Source organism: Nelusetta ayraudi, unplaced genomic scaffold (genome assembly GCF_046127955.1).
Source record: "Nelusetta ayraudi isolate G7.1 ecotype Tasmania unplaced genomic scaffold, CSIRO-AGI_Nayr_v1 ptg000056l, whole genome shotgun sequence".
In the NCBI taxonomy this organism is placed as follows: Eukaryota; Metazoa; Chordata; class Actinopteri; order Tetraodontiformes; family Monacanthidae; genus Nelusetta; species Nelusetta ayraudi.
Window position 1 is genome coordinate 1,984,348 of NW_027466106.1, and position 23,701 is coordinate 2,008,048.

General features: G+C 47.7%; 1 protein-coding gene across 1 annotated transcript; it reads left to right on the plus strand.

Annotated features, from left to right (window-relative positions):
• The first annotated feature begins 17,815 nt into the window (after positions 1-17,815).
• On the plus strand, positions 17,816-20,749 carry LOC142896568 (NK1 transcription factor-related protein 2-like). The gene is made up of 2 exons (XM_076038289.1): positions 17,816-18,518; positions 19,755-20,749. Exons 1-2 carry the CDS (start codon positions 18,311-18,313, stop codon positions 20,357-20,359), a joined length of 813 nt encoding a protein of 270 aa, XP_075894404.1. The 5' UTR covers positions 17,816-18,310; the 3' UTR covers positions 20,360-20,749.
• Positions 20,750-23,701: the final 2,952 nt, after the last annotated feature.

The window sequence follows — 23,701 nt, forward strand, 5'->3', positions numbered from 1 at the left end:
GTCCTCGGGCTGATTTACAAGGTTTCCCGAGCCAGGCCGCAGACTTTCTCATCAGTGTGAGAAAGCCACAAAGCATTTTTCAACCTTTGTCCCCTGTCGCACGCTGAATAGTTTGTCCGCTGGGCTAAAATGTGAGCAAATTCAGCACAATGTGCTCCATAAAGGCCTTTTAAGGGGTTCGCCTGGAAAGCCCCATCGCACGCTATTAATTTTCTCTCCCCTGCGCTGGCCAGCCCACTCCACCCGGCTATTATGGTGGGGTTACTCTCCTGGGACCCCCCCCCCCCCTCCTCACCACCTCACCACCACCACCCTGCTCCTTCCCCACATACACACTCATACCCAACACAGACACAGTTAGCTCGCTTGGAAACCCTGATCGTGCTCCCGCGTTTCAGCACGACTAAGAAATAAAAAAAAACACAGAAAGGAGCGAGGGAGGCGGAGGGGAGGAGGGGGGAGCAGCCCCGTCCCTGGCTGCATCTTCCTGACTCTGTGATTTCCATCCACTGTGAACGTAAACAAACAAAGTCATGAAAGACAAAAACACGGGCAAGAGCGGAGGGGGGAGGCAGGAAACGGTCCGCATGCAAAGAAAAAAAAAAAAAGAAAAGAAAAGAAAATATCTTGGCATAAGGCGTGAGATTCAAGTCACCGGCTCTGGGCTGGTAGTGGTGCCAGGAGTGGACAAAAAACAAATCAAACTGAACACTCGCCGGGGACAAATATATGCGGCCGACTCCTGACACACTCGGATGTAAATTTGTTGTACGACAGCTGCAGGACAAAGCTTTCTTCTTCTTCTTCTTCTCCTTCTTCTGCTTCTTCTTGAGGATTAAATGATTCACTGCTTCCAAAAGGACGTGGGGTTTCGGACCTCCCAGTGGGTCTGTGAATAAATCTAAATGGAAGTCAAAGAGTCAACAGAGGAGGGACATCTTTATTTCATTGTCATTCTTTGCAACCTCTCCTCCCCTGTTCAATGTTTTCTTTTTATTGCTCGTAAATTAGCACTTACCGATGAATTAGAACCATTTTGTTGCCATTTGTTTGGTTAATTTGTAAGGGACGCACTGTCTCAAAGTGTTTCCGCAGCGACTCAATCATCGGTTGTGAAAAATTAATGGGAGTTTGAAGCGGATCCGCTGATTTTGTTGGCGACAGATGTGAAGCGAGTTCAAGAAATCTGCGATGACTGAAGGAGTTGGAATCCAGACTCCGGGTCCAGTGTGCGAAATTTGACTTGAATTGTGATTTTTCTATTGGTAAAAGCTTAAACTAAAACTTTTACTGCCCATTAATACGTTAATAAAAGTGTATGACCAAAGTCATTTGGTTTTCCTACGTTTAGAACCATTCCCATATATATAAGAGCTGCCATCTTGCAAAGTCATTTTTTAAGGAAGCCCCCTGACAGTGGCCTGAATATGAAACGCGCTGTCAGACGGGCGTCTTTAAACCCCTGGCTTCCTTAAAGTTTTTACACATTAGACCTTTAATAAGGTCAGAAAAATTTAGCACAACATTGGGTTTGTTTTTCTCATTAATCATCCTCAGTCAACTCTTCATTCCATCCATCACTAAGGATCACGGATGTGCTCGTTTTTGACGAGAGCTCCCGTGACACCTAATCATCCCCCAAAGTGAAATCCCAGTGACGTCAAGCGCTGCGGCGTCGCTAACAATGAGCCTTCTTGTCACCTAATGTCAGCTTATGTCATCCCGCTCGCCTGCGCTGCGGCCCGGCGTTACATAACGTTCAACAGCGCGCGCAGAGCGGGGGCGTGTGAAGCGGGCCTGTGTTGCCGGGGTGAGCCCTGGCGCCGAGGACACAGGAAGTCGGGGGACGGATTGATTGGGTGTCGGGAGAGTCGGAGCTGGAAGCTTTACGATCGCGGGGCTCCTGCTCCGGCAGGCCTTCGCTGGGCCGACCTCGCCGCCCGGCCGCCGGCCGCAGCCCAGGCAGTCGGGTCTCCGTTTAGCATCAAAGGGAGGCTTTTCTTCCCTCTCATCCGCCCTTCTTGACCTTCACCGCCGCTCTGCCTTGTCGTCCTTCCTGTTCCCCGGCAAACGGGTGCGAGCGAAGCCCAGCAGCTGACGGGAGCGTCCTTGCCGACGTGCCAAAGAGGAAGAAAATTCCTCTGTCTTTGATTTTCTCCTCTCACTTTTTTTTTTAAAATTGGACAATAGGACAATACAGTGGCGTTAACAGACGGAGTGAATAACAAACAACAACATTAATGGGTGCGTGTTTGTCTATCTATCTATCTATCTATCTATCTATCTATCTATCTATCTATCTATCTATCTATCTATCTATCCAACCGTTTTGTCACTTCTTTAATCCTTCCCCTGTTGATTATTTTGGGAATTCTATAGTTGTGAGTCCAGCTGCCAACACCGACCACGAATCGCTTTCAAATCTGTGTCACGTGACCCGACTCGGCCTCCTCGCGCCTCCCTCAGACTCTCGCTGCAGCTCGACTGACTGACCACGACGCTGTACCAGCAGCATGTCATTGTGCGGATCGATGTGTGGACGCGATTCATCTGCTTTTTCTTTTTTTCTTGATCTCTATATATCCGTAATGTAGCCGAGTCTAAATATTTACCGAGCGCTTCCTTCAATTCAGCAGGAGGTTTTCATGCCCAGGATGTGAAGTCAAAGAAACATCCCTCCTCAATCCATCACGATCCGGGAGGGCAGTGACTGATTCTGGCAGCTGGAAGGAGAGAGAGAGATGTAACCCCCTTCTACACTCCCGCCCCCAGCCCTCGAAAAAAGATCCTCTTTATTAAGACGCCAGCGGAAAGATTCGACACGAGCAGGCTACATCCGAGGTGCAGTGATGTGGAAACATCCGATGACCTTTGACCCCCTCTAAATAAAAACTGCGTGCAGCAGGCTCTAAATACACTCGGAGACTCTGAGCCACAAAACAAGGTGCTGCAGCCAGCTTCACGCGTTGCAGACAGTCAGCAGCTCAGAGACCCTGGGTTGTGCAGGGGTCAAGGGGTCAAGAGGTTGCCGGGTCGTCAAAGTTTTGCCTTGTGCTTGTCTTTGCAAAAAAACGCTGCTCGCCTTCAGAGTAAAGGTCCAGCGTTGTTGTTCAGTCTCATCAGAATGTTTCAGAGGTTTTGCTCATTTAACTTAAAACAACGGTTGGCTCGTTTTATTACTGCGGCATTTGCAACATTTTAGAACAGAAATATGTTCTCCAGGTTCAAAGACAGGCCCATAGGCACATTGTGTTCCTATTGGGTTGGTGAATGTGAGTGTGACTGTTCGCTTCTAGCCTCGGGCCCCGTAAAGATCCGTCAACTGTGGAGACCGGGGCTACACCGCACAGCTAATGAGCCTGTAGCTTAGCAATAGCAACCGCTAATGTGCTAACAGCCTTGAATGTGGCAGAAATTAAATGGACCTCTGCAGTACAGACAGGTCAGAATTTTTTATTTCTCATAGATCAAACCCATCACAGAATGATGTTGGTGGCAGACATGGAGATCAAGTCCTGGGTGAATGAGAGAAATCCAAGCATTCACTGCTGTTTAGCTGCAACAGTACGTTGCTGAAGATGAGATTTCCCCCCCCCCCCTCATTGTATAATCACTTCCATGGACCAACTTGGCTGCTTAGAACGGTTCCTGCTTTTTGTGTATGACGGTTGGTTTTACCCGCAGGGCCTTTCGACTAACACGCTGCCCTTGTGTGTTTAGCCTGGAACTACCTGAGCCATATTTGGTTACTGGCACGCAGCCCACTGGATTACTGAAGATGTTCGTCGGAAAAACACAAGAGTGTCAGGCGGGGAAAAGCGCTCGGCGCTGACATGGAAATTGCGGGGTTGTGAAAGGAGGGAGTGATCTGACATGCAAAACAAACACCACTCTTCCTTCTTTTGTGAAATGCAGAAGGGAGGTTTTCCAGGCTAACTTTAGTCATCGGTTGAGTTCCCTTGTTTTGTTTTCATATGAACCGGCTACTTTCTCATCGGCTGCAGGTTCCACTGAATGTTAATCAGATCAGTTATTTCGGCTGTTCTGCCCTCAGTATTCAGCTTGGTGTCAGGTTTCCGCCCCCCCCATCTGTCCTGCTGCCTGCTACTCACTGCCCTACACTTTTCCCCCACTTATGGCTGTAATGATCGCTATAATTTAAAGAAAAATCTGAATGTACTTGCCATCCCCTCCCAAGCTCGTGCATGCGAGCAAACTCCTTTAACACGGACAAACATGGTAATTCTGTTAGAGTAACTCAATGACGATGATCCCGAATCATGAGCAACCCATTTGAGACTTTCTTTGATGATCGGAAAGTGTATTATCGGTGTATTTGCCGCTCATCTGCAAATGTGTTTTTTCGAGCCTCGCTCACTGGCAGCTTTTTCTGAGAATATTCTGGTCAACACTCCTCGAATAATACCCACCGTGATTGAGTCTCGACTCTGTCTCAGAGTCTTGTGACCTTTGATTACATCGGGCCTCTTTCATAAGGCGGTTACAGACACGACAGTGAGGCTTGTTAAAGTTTAAAAAAAAGTCAGCACTTTAAATGTATTATTATTTGCCCCTTAGTAATAGGTCAGAGTTTTCTCAAACCTGTTTCGGGCTGCTTGCGGGCTCACAGCTCGTGTCTAGCGTTTAATCTGCTGCTAGCTCAGCGCACCGCAAAGACTGCGAACGAGGACACGGGCTAGCCTCTCTGTTCAACACAGTCCGCCCACTGGCACATTGTTAGCTTGCCAACAGACATGTTCACGCTTATTTGTTTGACTGAAACATCATACAACAGTCAACAGTTGTTGTATGGATTGCGGCTTGTGGTCGAGAGTATTTCCTGGACAGGCAACCAACCCCTGCAGGAAGTTATTCTACGGTACGCCCTTTAAATAGACAAAATGTCAGTCTCATGCTGCGAAAAATTCTGTCAGTCAGTCAGTCTGCCAGCGACACATACGCACGCCGTACAACAACAGGCTGATGTACACAACCATTCCAAGGGGGTTATCTGTAATGCAGGAAGTGTTTGTGTAATGCAGGAAGGCTAACTGAAAGATAAACACACCACACCTCATACTGCCTTGTCTTGTCAGATCCTGTCTCGCTTCGTCTGACTGCAGCTGCCTCTGGGTCAACAGGACCTGCTTGAACTGCTTGTCCTTTCTTTTTTGATTCAGCATTATTGGCCTCTTGTTGTCCAGTAACACAACATGTGTTTGCGAGGCACATGTGTCCCACACACTGGGTTCTGTGAGCTTAGCCAAAAAAAAAAAAGTGCAAGATGTGCGGGTTGTCTCGTAGGACGTATTCGGTGGAGGCCGAACCGAGTGACACTCCCTGAGTGCCGCCCGCACCTACGCAGGTTAATTATTTTTTGAAAGGCTTTTTCTTAAGAACAGCATTGCGGGTAGCCGCCGCCTACGCGTTTGCATGTTTTGGCAGGGACGCGGCGGGACAGCGAGGAAGACGAAGTTGGCCGTGTCCACCTTATCAGTTGGCCGAGGCCTCGGCCCGGACAAAAGGCCACGTTTTTTTGCCCCACAATGACTCCTCGCAGGTTATTTCTAGCGGCTTCGGCCGCAGAGAGGGATGAAAGGACGGCCACAAAGGAAAGAATGCGGTTCCTGTTGTGGTCTTGGGGATGGGGTGGAGGGTCATAGGCAGGGAGAAGAAGTGGGGGTAGGGTGTCTGTCTTTTGACATTGGGTGGCCCCCGGGGGTGCATGACTCAGGGTCTGCGGCGGGAGGATGGGGTGGAGAAAAAAAAAAGGGTGTTAAGAGACAAGAGCTGTGGGGGTCAAGGGGATGAGTTATGCTCTGGGAGCACCATGACACAAAAGGCCTCGGCACCGCGGTAGTACGACCTCGCAAATTATCAGGGTGTTTCGAGGAATGAAGGCAACCGTACTGCTGGGCTCTTAAAAATATATTTTTTTTTTAAATAAAAATGAAGCTGCAGGTGGAGTTGAGTCAGTTTCAGTCCCTGACGCTGAGGTTAAATTCCCAGCAGGGACGTTTTAATTGCTGCGAGTACAACAAAACAAACAGTGGCAGGAGCCACATGACACTCTTGGCTGATCAAATTTTGTTCAACGCCATGTGTGTGTGTGTGTGTGTGTTTGGGTCTGCCTGTCTGTCAGTACGTGCACAGGGGCGTATGGGAGCACTGGTTGCAACAAGGTGAGCACAAAAGAGAGATCATGTCCAAACAGAGTGTTTGCTCTGTACATATCGCCAGCTGTGATATTAGGCGCATCATTTGTGTACGAAGGCCGCCGCCGCCGCAGAATGTTGTTGAGCCGCTGTCTGGCTGGGCTGTCTGTCTGGGCTGCGCTGTAGCTCTGGGGAGCGTTAGCAAAGACAATGAGCAGCCGATGACAGGACGCGTTTACAGGCGGCCCTTTTCTCCCTTTCGGGTGGCAGGAGGATGAAGGACAGTTGAATTTCAGTCAAACTGCAAACAGGTTCTGCCCGACGGCGCTCCAAATGACACACTTACACTCGGGGGCAGGGCGGAAGGTAAGAGTGAGTTCTCCCCCGATGCCTGGCCTGACTGAATGTGTGCTTACTGTATGTTTTCCGCATCATCTTCGCCGGTTGTTCCTTCTATCTACGGCCCGGGGAATTTCAGCGGTTCAACGGTCGTGTTTTGACTTTGTGGTTCTTTTCCTCTGCTTTCGTCGCTTGCTTTTCCCGTTGCCCACACGCTCTTGTGTACGCCGTCCAATTTTCAAAGAAAAAAAACAAAAAACGGACTGGAACCCTTTAGCTGGCACACCGATATAGGACCTCTGCATTTTTGTGTGTGTGTGTGTGTGTGTAGGGAATGTTTTAAAGGGCACAAGCGAAAGTGAGGGCAAGAGAATCCATGCAGTTCCAGCGCCGTGACCGGCTGCTCGTCGGCGTGTAAGCCAACTAGCAAACAATGTCGGGCCGCGAGTGCGTCAGAGGCTCTTGTTTGCGAAAGTTAAAATTGCGTATCAAGGCAGACGAACGCCAACAACCGTTGGCGACAGTTGGCTTCGGGTCATGAGTTCGGCACTTGAGAAACGCTCCCTGGTTGTTTGCTCGTTACAGCGTAATTTCTCTCTCGCTGGCGGGTCAGCGGGTTTATCTGTGTCTCGTTTACCTGAGTGCTGAAGCGATGTGATCCACACCAAGCTGAGCTCCCCCCCTCCCCCCTGTGGATCAGATCTGATTTGAGCATTTTAAAGAATCAGGTAACCGTAAGAAACGGTGGCTCAGACTTAGCGTGTGTGGTTTGGACTGCGTTCAACAGGCACGCCACTTTTAACATTCCTGCATTGCTGCAATAATCTGAGTTAATCAGTTTGTGCCTCATTGAAACAGTGAGTGCCAGACATGTTGGTGCACGACACCGCCACAGACCGCTCTTGCGGCCATTGAAGGGGAAACTCCTCTTCGAGATGCAATTGATGCAACAAATGAGACAGCTAATCATATCAAAACAAACAACGGCAAGCTAACGCAACAACGCAACCGGGCTAATGTGTTGTAATGTTGTCGGCCAGACCGAACCAACCGAGACCAAGACATTATCAAGACTAGAGAGTAACGAGACTGAGACAAGACCAAGAAAAAACAACAAAACAGGGAAAAATGACCAGTATCTTTATCTGTATTCAAGTTTGATCTAAATTGCAGAGCATCATAAAATTAAAAAATAAATTAACTAGGAAGAAGGGGCAAGGTGTCACTCTGCGTGTCACAAACAGAGTGTAAAACGGCAGCAGCTGGATTATTTTCCATTATCTGCTATTGTAGTGTTGACTGAGTCTTAACTGGCCTCGATTAAAAAATCCCAAGTCTGTTCAGTCCGAGACCGAGACGAGAGACCAAGACGCTTAAAAAAGTGATAATGAGACCAAGACCAATCTCAAAACGCTTCTCTGTCACACTACGCTCAAGTCTTCGAGTCGTCTGGATGCCTTGATGGCAAGAGAGGCAGGAGTTTGGTTTAATTGGGACTTTGGGAATCTGTGACCTGATCAGAAGCTTCTCGGGGTCGACGACGTGCAGCTCTGACTGCAGCGTTTTGCAGCTGCTCTCAGAGACCAGAGGAAGTGAACGCCGCATCTGCTACACTGACCCGGGATGTCAAGCGCTAATGTTTAACAAACGCCAGTCACAAGGTGCTCGCTTGTAAACGGCCCTGATAACCTCATCCCTGGGCCCCAGCCGCTCTGTCTCTCTCTCCTCTCGGGGGCCGCCACCTCCTCCTTGTTAAGGGCCACTGATCGTTTCACACGCTGTTGCACAACCAACGCCTCTCCGCGGATCAAAAAGAACAAACTGTGCTCCGGGTGTGACACTCACACTCCATAAAGCGAACGCAAACGTGGCCGGCAGCCTGCCTGCCTGCCTGCCTGCCTGCCTGGGCCACTCTCGCACTCAAACTCCACGTTCAAGCCAACACATGTTTAAGCAATGAGCCGAGCCTGGAGGGATTGTTGGATGTAACGCAGAGCGTGAAAATAGGCTGAAGCCAGGAACCAAAATTATACATCTCATTATGGAAAATCACATGATATATGATATATAAGGAGGGAAAGCACTCCAGTCAGCACACTCTGCATCATGTCATTACTGTGACCAGCCAGCAGATGGCACTATTTTACCAGTAAACGTCCAAAAGCGCCGGATCTGTGGGAACGAAGATATTCCTTTATTCTGTCCCAATTCTGCAGAACCTGATTTAGCTTTTTCCCGCCATGATAACTCTTCTTAAAGTTTTGAAGCTCTTTCACTTTATCATCAATACGTTTACGTTTTTTCATCCACCACCTCAGAATGTTTTTTTGCCCTGTCTGTCTGCCTCTGTGGAAGTGCGTGGGAATTATTCAATTAATAAACGTCCTAATCAGTTAAATCACATAAAAAAACAACAACAACAACAACAATTTTTTTATAAGACTAACTTCAAAGTAACTCCTCCTTCTCCGAGGAGGCTTCTTGGCGAGAATAAAATGACTTCTGAGGTTACTGCTCCCCCTCCTGACAGAGATGATATTACAACGAGAGATTTGGGATAGATAGATAGATAGATAGATAGATAGATAGATAGATAGATAGATAGATAGATAGGGCCTCGTTTGAAGTTGACTTTAAACATATTCTGTTTTTTGTTTTTTTTATTCTATACTCGGTGAAGGAGGTAATTTTCTCCTGCAGTAAATGAAATGTTCCAGCAGTGACAGACTATAAATGTGAGCAATTCACAGTCATAAAAAACAGATTCTTGATTAATTCAATAACGCCGTTTGATGGATCGGTGAATAAATATTTGCCGTAAAACGCTTTAATAGTGTGGTGGCCGCGTGATAAAATCAGCCCCGACACCCCCCCCCCCCTTGGTGGTTCTCTCCTGGAGGTCTTATCATTTGCCCTCTGTGTCCCCTTTTACTGCCCTATTTGCTGCTGACTGGTCCTCCAGCCAGATTGATGGAGGTCTAATAGGGAGGCCCGCACTGTTAAGTGATTGAGCTGTAAATACACGTTGACCTGAACTGAGACTCTCATCATCTGCGGACTGATTCAACACTGGGCGTCCTCACCCTTCATGTCTGAATCGTATCCATCAAAACAGTCGGGAGGGTGGAGGTGGGGGGGCCTCTCCGATCATGTGACGGACAACGGGAGGCACCTGGATCTTTCCTTGGGCACGGCGGAGGTGGAAGATTGTCTCGGGAAAGAAATTTATGGAAATGGTGGTAAAATATGAAGACTTTGGTAATGGGTTGTGTCGATAAAACACGCGGCGGCACAATCTGCGGCAGTTTACCGGGGAGATGAGTGGCCCCCCTCAAATCTAATTTTCTCAATAAAGGCCTGTAAGTCAACAACGCTAAAGGCTCCATCAATCCTGACGGAGGACAGGTTCATCCAGCCTGTGCTCGCCGCGGCATTAATTCCACCGCCATGTGGCTTTTATGGCTAAATTACCTCTATTTTTCTATAATATTCTCTATTTTGCTCTTCAATTACCCTGTATAAATGTTTTTTCCCCCCCTCCCTTCAGTCAGCCCAAGTCTGTTTCACAGACTGACGAGGAATATAATAGTCAGAATTATGGAAAAACATTCCCTGCTGTAGTTTTAGTTGCAATAAGAAAGACAACAGCTGTTCCCCAAAGACAAAAAAAATTTGAGCTGTTGGAATGTGTGTGTGTGTGTGTGCGTGCGCGTGCACGCATGTGTGTTTGTGGAGGTGTACTTGCTCCTTCAAAAAGTATTTCAGCGGGGAGACTTCTTTCTCGATGCTTGACGGCCAACAGTCTCCACTCTGTACTGCAGGCGTCGGATCAATAAGGTTGCAGCGATGCCGCTTCATATAATTGTGGCAAATGTCAATGTTAACCCCAAATTCAACCTGCAAGAATTATTGAGTCGTTATGGGTCATTTGGAGCGTTGGCGACGGCTCTTAATGTGCATCGACTTCAAAGAATGAAAACTCTTTGACCTTTTTTTTTGAACGTAACTTTTATACATTTCTCTCTTTTTCTTTTGCCATGACTTAGATTTGATTTGATTTTAATCGAAACTCTAAGACGTCTCACTCCATCATTAGACTTTGAAGGTTAGTGAAGGAGAGACCTCACTGACTGGAACTCAAGCACACCTGAAAAACGCACGCTTTCCCGTGCAAGAATGCCCACTATTCTCACTCGGCCTCCTCCTGCTGCAGAGTGTATAACGGCCGGATGCTCCCAGTGGGCGGCGATGCCTGCAGAGCCGTGTGTGCAGGCAGGACGGACGCCGCGTCAAAAAGCCAGCAGCTCCTCCCACCGGGACCCACACCGTTTTACTAGCACAGAAGGGCAATAAGTGCTGAAGGGAAAACAATTATAGCCCAATCATTTCCGATTCTTGAGCAGCTATGGGCCAGAACGGAGCGAGGATGAAGGATTCAGGGCAGCAGAGGGGACGCCGGTTCCAAGCGAGGCTTAGATGATCTCTGATACACTTTATCTGAAAGGAATAATTTCATTGAAAACACAATTTTGTCCACACGGCAACAATAACGAGTTTAAACGATTGAAGAAAAGAAAGAAAAAGAAAAAAAAAAGTCCCCTGAAGATATTTACGTCTTTATTTGAGTGAGTGGTCATGGTTGGAGCAGCTCTATCTGGGCCTGGGTGAACAGTAATCCTCAGCCCTCAGAGGTCATCATACAGCTGGAGCAGGAGGCAAAGATTCCCTCAGCTCTCCTTTTTTCCCCCCGCTGTCCAGCTCAACTTCCATCACCGATCTGTTAGCCTCAGTCCATAGAGAGGTGTGACGTAAGCCTGCACACACACACACACACACACGCGCACACACGCGCACACGCACACACGACACAGTCCTTGTTTGATGAAAAAGAACATTTAAGGGGTGAAATGAGGGAGAATCATCGGGGGAAATGGCTGATGAAGACTTTATTGATCACAGCAGCTCCGGCGCTCTAGCCCTCATTGTAGCAATTACTAGCAGCCAGAGGGGGGGGGGGGGGCCCGGCGCCGTTTGAAGAGCACGCCATGAAAGACAGGAAGCCCTTTTGAACACCAGTGGACTGTTGTTGGCCCGTCAACCCAACTTCACCCCAGAATGAAAAGCAAAAAGGAACGTTACAAATATGGCCTTCTTGATATAACGTGATGATGCGCATCAGACAGAGCAGATAATAATAGTAATAATAGTAATAATAGTAGTAGTAGTAGTAGTAGTAATAATACGTCAACAATGAATTTTTTGCATAACTTTGATGCAAAAATTTGATACAAACCAAAATATATGTGTAAATACATATGATTGCTAATAAATACTTGGTTAAAAAAAAAAAATACATCAAATAAATGATCTCTTTGTGCTTTGTTGGTGCAGTAGGAGCTGCATGTCCTGGCTAACTGCTGTGCAATATTGTGTTTAAAGGAACTCTTCCCACTGTCATTTGTCAGTGAAGGACCCAAAAAAAAACTCTCCAGTGTTTCCCTCTGCTTTTCTTTTAATGTGGAAACAGTCCATCAAAAACAAGCATCCTCCCTAATGTCTTTAGCAGGAGCCATTATGGCAGCTCCTCCTTCACAGTCTTCCTCTGCTGCTTGTAAGCGGTTGCTTTCAGCAATCTCATTCATCACCATCACAAACCTCCCTTGCTTCTCCATCCATAAAAAGAAGCCGATTTGTCAACACAATCCTTGAACAACCGGCGGTCAAGACGGACGGCGCCGAATTCCAGAATTCAAATTGGAGCGATCTCAGCTGCCGTGCAAGGTTAACGATTCATTTGGATTTAAATATGCCGTGAAGAGAGCAATAAAGTGCAGTCTGAGTCAACATGGCCACACAGCCACCACAGGGGACCGGCCCGGCCATTCGCTTGTTTGCTCAGCTCAGACAGCCTGGTAATTGTATTTAATTCGGATCCTCCTCACCAGCGAGCATTCAGATCAGTGCGGATTGCTGGCCCTCGCATGTGTGGGCGGACACTGGGTGATGGATTACATGTAGTTGAAATGTAAGACTGGGCGTAATGGGAATCTATTGAGGGAGGGGTGGCGGTGGTGGGGGGGTGGGGGGGGGTGGCATCTCATTATTCAGGCAGGATATAGTTATCACACACTGAATAAAAAGTGTGAGTGTTTGGAGTGGAGCGAGCCAATCTGAGTCGCTGGCTGAGGGACTGAGTTCAGAGGTCACGCAGGGTCACACTCCGCTGATTGGAGGTCAAGGGCTGAGATTGAATCTGAAACGTGACCTCTGCAAACAGGGCGAAGGAGATCAGATTGGAATTGGCCAGGTTCAAAGCTGTGAAATGATGTTATAATAGGATAATGATGACGTTTCTCTTATAAACTGAAGCCAATCAAAACACTGTGCGTCATAACCGAAAAATACTAATGACTGTATTATACGAATGAAATGCGTAAAGAAAACGCTATTCACTAAGCTAGCTTAGTGCAATTTGATAATTACTAAAACGTATCTGTATAATGAAACTGTTTGTAGTCAGAGTGAGGAGGAGCCTCTTTACTCTTTGTGTATTTTAGAAGGAAAAACATCTTAAACTGTTGATGCATTCAGAATAACATCTATATCTAAATCTGAATTCAGTCAGAAGCTCCAAATACGGCAGATTAGTTTACATGCAAAAAAAAAATTATGCGAACTGTGCCTTTAACATTCAAACTCTGATATGAGAAAACTCAAGGGAACCAATCATTGATCACTGTGTTGCCCACAGGGTGGTTCTCATTCGGTAGGAGAAGAAGAAGAAGAAGAAGAAGAAAAAGAAGAAGAAGAACCCGTGTTTGGTCTCCGTCACGTCGTACTGGGAACGGATCCATTCCCAGTATTCCCATTCCCTCCCTACTCCCAGAGCGCAGCTCGCCACCTGCAGTGCCCCCTCCCCCAGCCCCTCATCCAGCCACCCACCCACCCGCCACATCCCGCCGGACTATTTGGCAAGGGCACGCAAACAAAAGGGAGATAACGGTCAATGGCGAAATACAAAGGGACAAACACAATCTGTTTCTGTGCGAGATGGAGATGAAGGGGCCGCGGTGGGCCGCCCTCCATCACACCCACCCAGCCTGCACCGATGACGATTAATCCCCCCGCCCCACTATTTATATTTCCCAAATTGTAATGAGCGTGAATTATCAATAACGCTTAGTGCCTAATTGCCCTTCATAAAGACAGCTCCCCGGGTTTTAAACGGCTCCATTTAAATAATGTAACTAATAGCTCTTTGCCTTTACGTTGCGGATACATCTTCATCGCTCCGCGCGTGAAGCGTGATGGCTGCTCGTAATTTCGCGGGGCAATCGAGGGTAAGGAGCGCAGGTGGCGCCGCGGGACTAATTATTGTTAATGAATTATGATGTGACCTTCTCAGAACAATGGCCAGTCAATGCTCACGCTGAGTGACAGTGCACTCCGGTGCCGACGCCGGGCCGACGGCGGAGCTGCGCTAGCCGGGCGGCCCCACGGACAAACAGGCAACTGGCAACATTTTCAACCTCGATTGTTTTCTAACATTTACTTCTTCTTTTTACGTGCTGCACACCATCCAATGGATGATGTAGAGATATTTAAGGTGAGAAGGACAGCCTAAAGGACAGCCTAAAGTAGGTGTTTAGCCCCTGGAGGTCCGCTAGAGGATTAGCTTAGCTTAGCTTTAGAGACGTCTGTGTTTGCTGGACATAATAGCAGATAATGCTCCTGCTTTTCTGGAGTTACATTGAAGTTTTCATACAATTTACACATAATGGAAAATGATCACAAATCGCTGTCTACAAATAGTAACCTGTAATTCTTTTTTTAATTTTCCTCTGGACTTTTGAGCAAACAGAAAAAAAATTGTCCCTCTCTCGCAACTTTGAATTCAGACGAGGCCAAACCTTTGTTTTGTGCTTTCTCAATATCGCACAGGGCTCTGCATTCATTTGAAGCCCTGCTAAACAACAACGTCAAAGTGGGCAATCAAAGATCTTTAGATACAATGTTTGCTAAAAAAATAAAAATTCGGCATTAAGTCGGGACGGTGGAAAGTTTCCCCAAACTTTGACGCTGCTGCACTGCACCGGCTGCCGCGTTGAGAGCGCCGGCTGCATGAACTGACCTTTACCTTATGGTGACAGGAGTGCAGCATGACTGACAACGTCCCTCAGCGCAATTTAGCCCCGCCCGCCCGCCCGCTCGCCCACCCGCACGCCCGCCGTCGCCCTCCGTCTCCTCTGTGATGCAGTTGACCCCTTTACAAATCACCCCCCAACTTTACACATCTGCTGCCTGTCAGCATCTGCCAGGCGCACTCACCCGTCCCGCCCGTAATGAAAAACTCTCATTACTCGCCTCCACCCAACAGGTATGCGGGCCGTTAGGACAATTACTGGGCAATGCCACTGACCTTGTTGTCGGGGGAGTCAAACAAACACAGAGGTCTGTGCTGAAAGGCGGCCTGGCACTTCCCGCCTGCTGTTGGTGGAAGAAGACGTTGAAATGTTGAGTCGTGCATTATTGGCAGGTGACCTCATGTGGTCGTTCTCTGATAGAAGTAGAAGGTAGAAGTTCAACGTGAGGAAGCAATATACAGCAACAAAGTGTACTCTATCCACAAAAGCTCACTATTTCTGCAACCAGCAGCAGCAGATGAAGGTAATTCCATTTACATTTTCTGCGTTTACCCTCAAAATTGCAGAATTTTGAACTCCAGTTCTGAAGAACGCACCGCCTTTGCGGACGATCTTCTGCTGTTGGTGTGACAGGCCTCTTTGTAAGTACCACTGGACAAGGGCCAAAGGTCAGGGAAGGATTTTGCAAAGGTCACTACATGCAATTTATGCAATCGTACCTAGCCTTTGGGCAAAACACGCGAGACCATCAGCAGTTTCACCAAGCTGAGAGAATACCGGGGCTCCAGCGTCCGGTCACCAGGCAGCATCCTCTCTTAATGTTTCACCAGACACTTGCTGCTTCTTTGTCCCGCCGCCACTTTACAGGAGCGCCAGACAGACAGCGGGGGGACTGTGGAGACGAGCGCGGTCTGCGAGTCGACCTGCAGATCCTGCCATTAGACAAATTATCTGACGTTTAGCAGACAGGGGGGCGGCCTCCCTGTGAAGCGACGTCTTTATTGACCTTGGAGGGGGGTCCTGGATGGAAGTGTGTCTCTGCGGCTCCCCGCCGTGTCTGACTGGACATCGCTCCTCTCATCTCAAGTCCCCTCTCCGGCCCCGAGCACACTCCGAGCCCCGGCCAGCTGCCGTTCCCGCTCTTCTGAAGTCTAACCTGAGGGCCTGTTTGTCCCCGGGGCTCGCGCCCATTGTTCCCGACCCGACCCACACAAAACAGATGTCCGGGACGCCGGCCGGCTTCTCTCGTAGGAAGTTGTAAACCTCCAGTGTGCGGCGGGCTCCATTCATATGGAGGCCCTGCAGTAATGGCCCGTGCAAGTGTCAAACATATGCAAATGGAGACGAGCAGACACCCCGTAGGGGGACGGCTTTAGCAAATGTTTGACTATGTAACTGCTGCCGACCACGTCGGAACAGGCGGACTGTAACCGGCCTCGCAATGAAAGCTCCACGCAGCCGAGCAATCGGCCCTAACTGCGTATAGGCGACGCAGGAAGTAGCGTGTGGGGCCGTTTAACTGCATGCGTGTAAACACGACTGGATCCCCAAACAGCAGACGGGACCTCAGACAGTGCTCTTCCCCTCGCTGGGGACCTCACAGGCTTGGGTTGTAAAATATGGTAATGTATAGATAATGTATAGGTAAGCGTTAGCATTAAAAAAAAAAAAAAAATGAAAAAAGGGTTGTGAGAAATGTTTTTTTTTTTTTTTTTTTATTTACATGATTTCCCCCTCAGATCAACTTTAAAAATGTAAAGCAGTGCTCATTTCAGAAAATGATGCGAGTCGCAAAACTGCAGAGAATTATTTGGGGCTGTTTACAACAGACGGTGGTGAAGGAAGCGTCAAACCTGCCCTGTTAATTCCGTCGCAGTCACTGCCTCGGCCTTCCAGTCCCCAAAATGACTGTCTGCGGCCGACAGGGTTTATCTCTATTGAACACCTGCGGAGAGTATTGATCCTGTGCTGGTTTCACCATTTTAGCCACCACCAGGCGCCCAGCTCCGAGCGGCCCAGTGTCACTGAATATTGAATACTAATAGCCCGGGCGATGGGAGCCGACCGACTGTGAATGTAAATCTATCGGCCATGTGAGAAAACAATCAGCCGTGTCTCACACGACGTTGGAGTTTTAGCCCAGAGGCTGCAAAGAAGCAGCTCAGACGGCAATGTGTCACTGATCCTTCTGGGACGGTCGGAACGCCTTCACTGTTTAAGACCGTGATCGAGGCCATCCGGTTAAAATGACAACATCGTGTCGATAAAAGATATGGAAACGATGAGAAAATTAAATATATGTGTATATATTTGAATACGGATGAATTGGATGGATGCTTTTCTGGCTTGACTTCCAGCAACACCGCCAGTGTTTCATACAAACTTACTTACATTGTGATGATGTGAGTGTTATTGTAAGCTACATTCCTCAATGTATAAGACTTCATATTTCCACCTGTCCTATAATGTAGGTTATGCATGTTGTGATGTTCTCATGAATAGCCAGCTGTTTATACATTCAAAGATTCACTGAGATATTTCTAAATTTGACACAAAAAACAAATTAATTGTTCAGAGCGTAATGACCCTGTTAAATGAAATTGCCATAACTAAAATCTGGGCAAACTCGACTCATTTTTGGGATAACTAAACAAACAAAATGTTACCATGTGAAAATGTGTAAATTTATCTTGCAACTATTTACGTGCCTGACACTTTCATGTTTTGTTGAGGACTTTGACTCGGGATGCACTTTCATTTTGTCCCAGAATTTCATTATGATTCATTGTGCTCTTTGCTTATTGTTCAGTAACTGCTTTCCCCTGAGTAAACACAAAGAAAACAGAAAACAACCCAATAGCAGATGTGAGTTTGCCCTTGCAGGGCAGATGGCAAAATTGCTACAAATGCGAATTCATTTTTTTACATTAACAGAATAGCAAACTCACATAAAATAAAATTTAGTTGGTGCAATATATAAAAAATACATTTGAATTATTTTATTTCAGCAGGATTCGAGAATAATAAATTAGTCAAACTCCACTTTGACTTAAATCTACATGTTTTGTAGGGCTGGAAACACTTCCCATCACCACCCATTTTTAAATGTAAACACGAACCGTTTAGTTTCGATTAAGAGAAAGTTTTCATGTGGCTCAGGGGACACAAAAATCCCCTCTGTGTGACAGGGACGCCGCTAAAGGAGTCCAATTTGGCGCGACGGGGGCGAATCTCTGATATGGATCAGGTGCCATCTGTGCCCAATTTACTCCCCGGTCTTGGATTATTGAATTTAATGATATGGGCGATTATCGACGAACGCTTTGAGCCCATTAGGTGGTCGTGTGAGGCGCTAATAGTGTTTGTGTCACGTGTCCCATCCGGAATCTGGGAGGACAGACGCTTTAAAGACAGCGCGGCTCCCGCTCACCTCATCCACCACGCACGCACGTACGCATGCAGCGACACTGACAGACAGGAGCTCAGGAGTCCGGGTCACACTCGGAACGGATCATCAGCCGCCGCTCGTCCGCTTTGATGAAGCTTCAGAGAGAGCAAGTTGGCGAAACTATGAGAAGTTGCTCCGCCGCAAGCGCGTAATTACGCACGTAAACTCCGCCTAGACGCCCCCTTCTCTCCGTTAAAAAAGAAAAAAAAAAGAAAAAAAGAAGGATGCTGGACCCAAAAGACTGCGGAGTGACGATGCCACACAAGATCTCCTTCTCAATTATCGACATATTGGACCCGAAGAAATTCAACAGCAGGAGGGTGAACGAACTTTCCGTGGCCAAGGAGACGTTTCCTGCGCAGAGAGCGGACGGAGCAGATTTGCTGGACTGTGACAGGACCGCAGGCGGAGACGTCGAGAGCGCAGAAGCAGGTAGGAAAATAAAACAACCAATTTTAGATTGTTGGTCGGTGATTCAACTTGTTCGGCAGTTGAAATTGTGTTGCTTTTTTGCAGATTTTAGCGCCGAATTTGATAATATCTCCTGACTAAATACGATGATAGTATAGGAACTTTAATAAATCACTGAATTGAAGTCCCCGTTAAAAACGAGAGAGAGAGAGAGAGAGAAAAAAAATCAAAAACAGAACAGCGACAAAAAATCCAAACAAAAACAAATCAGATGTAGGTTGTTGTCATCTATCTGTGACCTTCCCATGATTTCCGAGGCTGCGTTTCCTTTCAGTGGAAGCCACAAAAGGCTTTACTCCCAGAGCCCCGGCGTGTGATTGGCACCGGGACAGGCAGCAGAGATAATTGTTTAAATCGTCCCATTGAGGATGCCTCCGCGCGCTTTGATCGATATCCCATTACCGCGCGCTGCATATCTCTCCCCAGCACCTTGCAGGTACAAACTTCACACCCCATCCATGTCTGATCCCAAATATCGTTCGATTCAAACTTCCCTTTAAATAGATGACATTTATCGACCCGCCCGCAAATATGAAACTCCATTAGCGCGTCACGGCCGAGGACGCCGGGGAGCTGGATTTAGACGGGATTTCTTTTACGCAACATGACATTTGAGTCGCCGCGCGCTTTATAAATTATTTAAGGATTAGTGACCGAGGCAACCCCAGGCAGCCCACAAGCTCCAACCCAACCCCCCCAACCCCACTACAACCCCTCCACAATCCACGTTGTGTTCCACTCCAGAGACCTGCGGATCATAATCAAACACTTGGATGATGTCAACTGGAGGCCTTCTGCGTTAAAGTGCAGTTCAAACAAGGCGCAGAGGGGAAGTAGAGCGGCACTATGAGGCAGGTGTTGGCCTTAGAACTTGACATATGGAATGAGAGTTTGGTCTTTTTTGTAAACTCTGCAGGGAATGTGTCACTTGTATAGGCTTTTAATATATACACTTCTAAACGGACTTAAAAAATAAATAAATTTGGAAATGCAATTCATTTTTCTCCTCCGAAATTTTGGCCTGTTTGGTTTAAAAATCCCATCCATTTACACTATCTTACCTGAGCACTACTACTACTACTACTACTACTAATAATAATAATAATAATAATAATGATGATGATGATGATAATAATTTTATTTTCAACAATCAGCAAGTTCTGCGGGTTTTCGTGACGTCACTTCCTTTTGTTCCAGGTGACGACACAGAGGAGCGCCAATCTGCAGTTTCTGGACATCCTGCCGTGGACGAACGCCACCTTCTCGTCTCACCGTCGGATGACACAGACTCCTTCCTGCCAGCGGGGGACCCGGACAGCGGGGACGCGGCGGTGAGCGCCCACGAGCCCTACCAGCACAAACGGCGACGCGCTGAGCAGCCGTGCGCCAAACCGCGGCGCGCCAGGACGGCCTTCACCTACGAGCAGCTGGTGGCGCTGGAGAACAAATTCCGCACCACGCGCTACCTGTCCGTGTGCGAGAGACTGAACCTGGCCCTGTCCCTCAGTCTGACCGAGACGCAGGTGAAAATCTGGTTCCAGAACAGGAGGACCAAGTGGAAAAAGCAGAACCCCGGGGCGGACAGTACTCTGCAGCCCATTGCCAACGCGCTCGCGGGCCAGAACCCGGCCACGTGTGCGCCGAGCCCCGCCTCCTTCCACCAGACTTTCACCAACTTTGGCCCTGGGAACGTGATCTTCCACTCTGCCGGTGCTGTTCCGCTTCCGTCCACAGGGGGGCTCTTGCATCCGTTCGTGCCCAGTGGGTTCGTGCAGCCGACTTATTTTAACCCGCAGCTATGAGACGCGGCAGGACTATCAACCTTCAAGCTGGACGTTATTCCAGCTCTGTCCTCGTGACAGGGAGCATCTTTGCTTTGTTGTAACTTCACGACATCAAACTTGAACACAAATGGACGTCATAAACCAAATGCCAAAGGCTGAGCCCAGTCACCAGGCAAAGGACTGATGGTCTGGTGATAGACTGGCCCATGCAGGCATCTATGCACTGAAACAACATCTGCTCAGCAGATTCAGTCTAATTTTCCACGACTGAGCATCTCTCTTTTTTCTTTTTTTTTTTCATGTCAAACAGTGACACACTGCAGCTGTGACTCTACCTCTCGTGCACAGCGCTGTCATTTCTACAAAAGAATCTGTGTAACTTAATTAAAAAGAGGTAAAAACTACAACATCGAACCATCTGTGTGTTATTTTTGCTTTGCAACGTAAAATGTGTTCACAGTCAAGTGACTTGCTGCCTCATTGCAACAGAATGAGTGCGAATCAGTGAACGATTCTTCTATTTTATAGTTAAAAAGTACATGAAAAAACATTCATGTGCTGCCACCTGCTGGCCAAGGTTAAACAACTCCCTAAGGGCGACCACAAAGGGAGACAAATATGACATCCTTTACTTTTATCAAGCCTGGATCCATTCTGTTGAAATTACACAGCTAACAGTGACAACGTGGAACAAGTGTACCTCTGCTGAACTCTAATAACCTGTTAACCGTTTCTAAATTAGTTAAAACGCCAAAAGGCCCCAGAACAAGCTGCTGGTGTGAAGTTGGAAAAAAAGACAAGAAACTGCTGCTGTTGGCCCATGATGTGGCGTGTCCGTCACGACACGATCAGCCTTCAGTCGTTAACAAACTGAAGAATCTCACCTCTCCGAGGTGATCCACGGACACCCACATCGTTCACCATGCGCCTGTTTAATGTTAGATGCAGCAAAACCTTGCCAGGTTGGCCATCCCATCGCTCCTGATCCCGCAGTAGTACCAGATCTTCTTGTGTAGGCAAGACAAGCTACTTGTGAGCACGGGGCTGATCTTTCATTAACTTACTTAGATCAATGTTCCTGGTCTGTATGTATGGAAACCAGCCATGGCTGCCGCAGACTTGCATTCGTCATGATGCAGAGCTGCTGTGTTTTCGGGCCACCTGCTGGTTTGCAGAAATCATCAGCAGATGCTGGCTGTGTTTGGATGCTTTCTCATCTTCTGCAGATAGCAGACGGTGGGATTTTTTCCCCCCCATTTTGTGTGTGTTGTGTGTGTGAAGGGTGGGGGTGGGGAGGTGTTGCCTAAATAGAGCTGCCAGCTGCTGGGAAAACTGATTTTATGGGAGCAGTAAGCATAAAACAGCGCAGTAAGTTTTATGGACTGCAGCGCTGGGGCAAATGCCTACAAACTCAAACAGGAAACATCTCGTCTTAATTGTTTGTGATGCTCACAAACACCACACAGTGCTAATAAATCTGCACCATAATTTGTCATCATTCATTTTTTTCTTTTTGAATGTCTCATGATGTGTTATTGTCAGGTGCTGGTGGACTCAAATGCACGACAACGAGTGATGCAGTTTAAGGTGTTTATTGAAGAGTAGAGGTCGGGCAGTCCAGGGTCGAGAACCAGTGAAGACGGTGGAAGAGGCAGGCAAGATCGGCGTCGGGGACGGGCGGAGGTCGATAGCAGCGAGAGGATCCAGACGGGGCAGACAACTGGGGAATCGGTCCGAGGACGAGGCGGGGGCAAGGTCGGAGACGGGCTGTTGTCAACCGGGGAACGAAGGAGCACAACAAGGAGACAGGAGCTGGAGAGCTGAGCAGGGTCGTGACCGGGGAATCGGTCCAAGGACGAGGCGGAGGCGGAGGTAGGGTCAGAGACGGGCTGTTGTCAACAACAACAGACTAATCACAACAGGTCAAGTCAACAACATTGTGTTTCCTCAGCGACATCTGAGCTAATGCAGGACTGCACCAGATGGTTCAAATGAAAGCATCCCGAAAAAGTGATATCCGACAATTCATTCTAAAAGTATTTGCTATATTGAATGTCTCATCGTGTTATTTATAATTCCGAACATCAGTGGCGCCGCCTCACTGAAATAATTATGCTCCCACCCAAAACAATCCTCTCCAGATCCGTTGATCTGGTGTATTAAGCGCTCAGATCAAAGAGTTTTAGCTTCCGGCATGTGTTTGGAATGCAGCTCAGACAAAGCCGCCTGTTTGTCAACGTGGAACTGGGAGTGACATCATAAAGGGCTGATTTCCAATTTTTAGCCCACGCTCTCTGCACCATATAAGGCAAGCAAAACAACTGAAAGGTAGATTTTTCGCATTCCGGACGGCTCAGCGACTGGATGGAAACAAACCAGGCTGACTGGGTCACGAGCTAATGACTAATAAAAATTATTTTAGAATTTGCGCGTTTTAATAAAACACAGATGCGGTGCTGCGTCACTGACGCAAAACAACCACACTGTGTCACTATTTTCTTTTTTTGCCCGGTTTGTGTGACACCTTATTAAAATCCATCCCTGCCAAACCTTCGGCCAAATATGCAGCAAGGGTCCCAGCCGGTGGATTCATTCTGTCACTAGGAGGAAAAAAATATATGCAAAGGTGTTGACTTCCAAAAAGCTGCCACTGTTTAATTTTGCCTCAGAATTCCAGGACCCGGATGCAGAGCAGGACTCTGCCTGTCTGTCTGGGGAGGAAGCAGGGTGAGGATGGGTGAGGATGAGCGGGTGATTTATCCCTGACATCAGATTGATGTTTGGAGGCGTGACAAGCGCCCTTCGATTAAATGGATACCCCCCCCCACCCCCCCACCCCTCCGCGCGGCTGTCGAAACCTGCTGAGGTCGTGATGGTGTGAGGAGCCAAAGGTGACAATAGTTGGGCTGAAATTACACCCGAGGAAAGGGTCTTTTGCTTGGCCTCAAGTCAAGAAAAACCATCAAAATGTACAATTCCACCTCGGCTTCTTTCTGTCCCCTCCGTCTCATTGGAATTCTTCTAGTTTACTAACATCCAAAAACCTGCCTTGCTCCCCTCGTAATTTGTTTACAAAGCTTGGCTCCAAGCCGGCAAAATTCGACATATTTTTGATCCACGCTCTGAAAATCCTGCAGAATACGGGCAGCGTTCGGCTTGAGGCAGCCGTAGCAGGACAATGTGATGAATATTTCTGCAAATGTATCTGTTGTGAAATCGTTGCTTGTTTGAAATTGAGATTCTTGAACCCTCTGGAGACGAGGTCAGATTGCAAGTGCAAGTGCTAGTGTGTGTGTGTCTGTGAGTGTGTGTGTGTGGCAAAAAAAATGATTAGTTGTATGAGTGGGAGGCTTTGGCTGT

Excerpts from the sequence above, each read along its gene's own strand:
- LOC142896568 (XM_076038289.1), top strand. The coding sequence starts at position 18,311 with ATGCTGGACCCAAAAGACTGCGGAGTGACGATGCCACACAAGATCTCC. Across the intron at positions 18,519-19,754 it reads CGTCGAGAGCGCAGAAGCAG|GTGACGACACAGAGGAGCGC; the intron begins GTAGGAAAATAA and ends CTTTTGTTCCAG.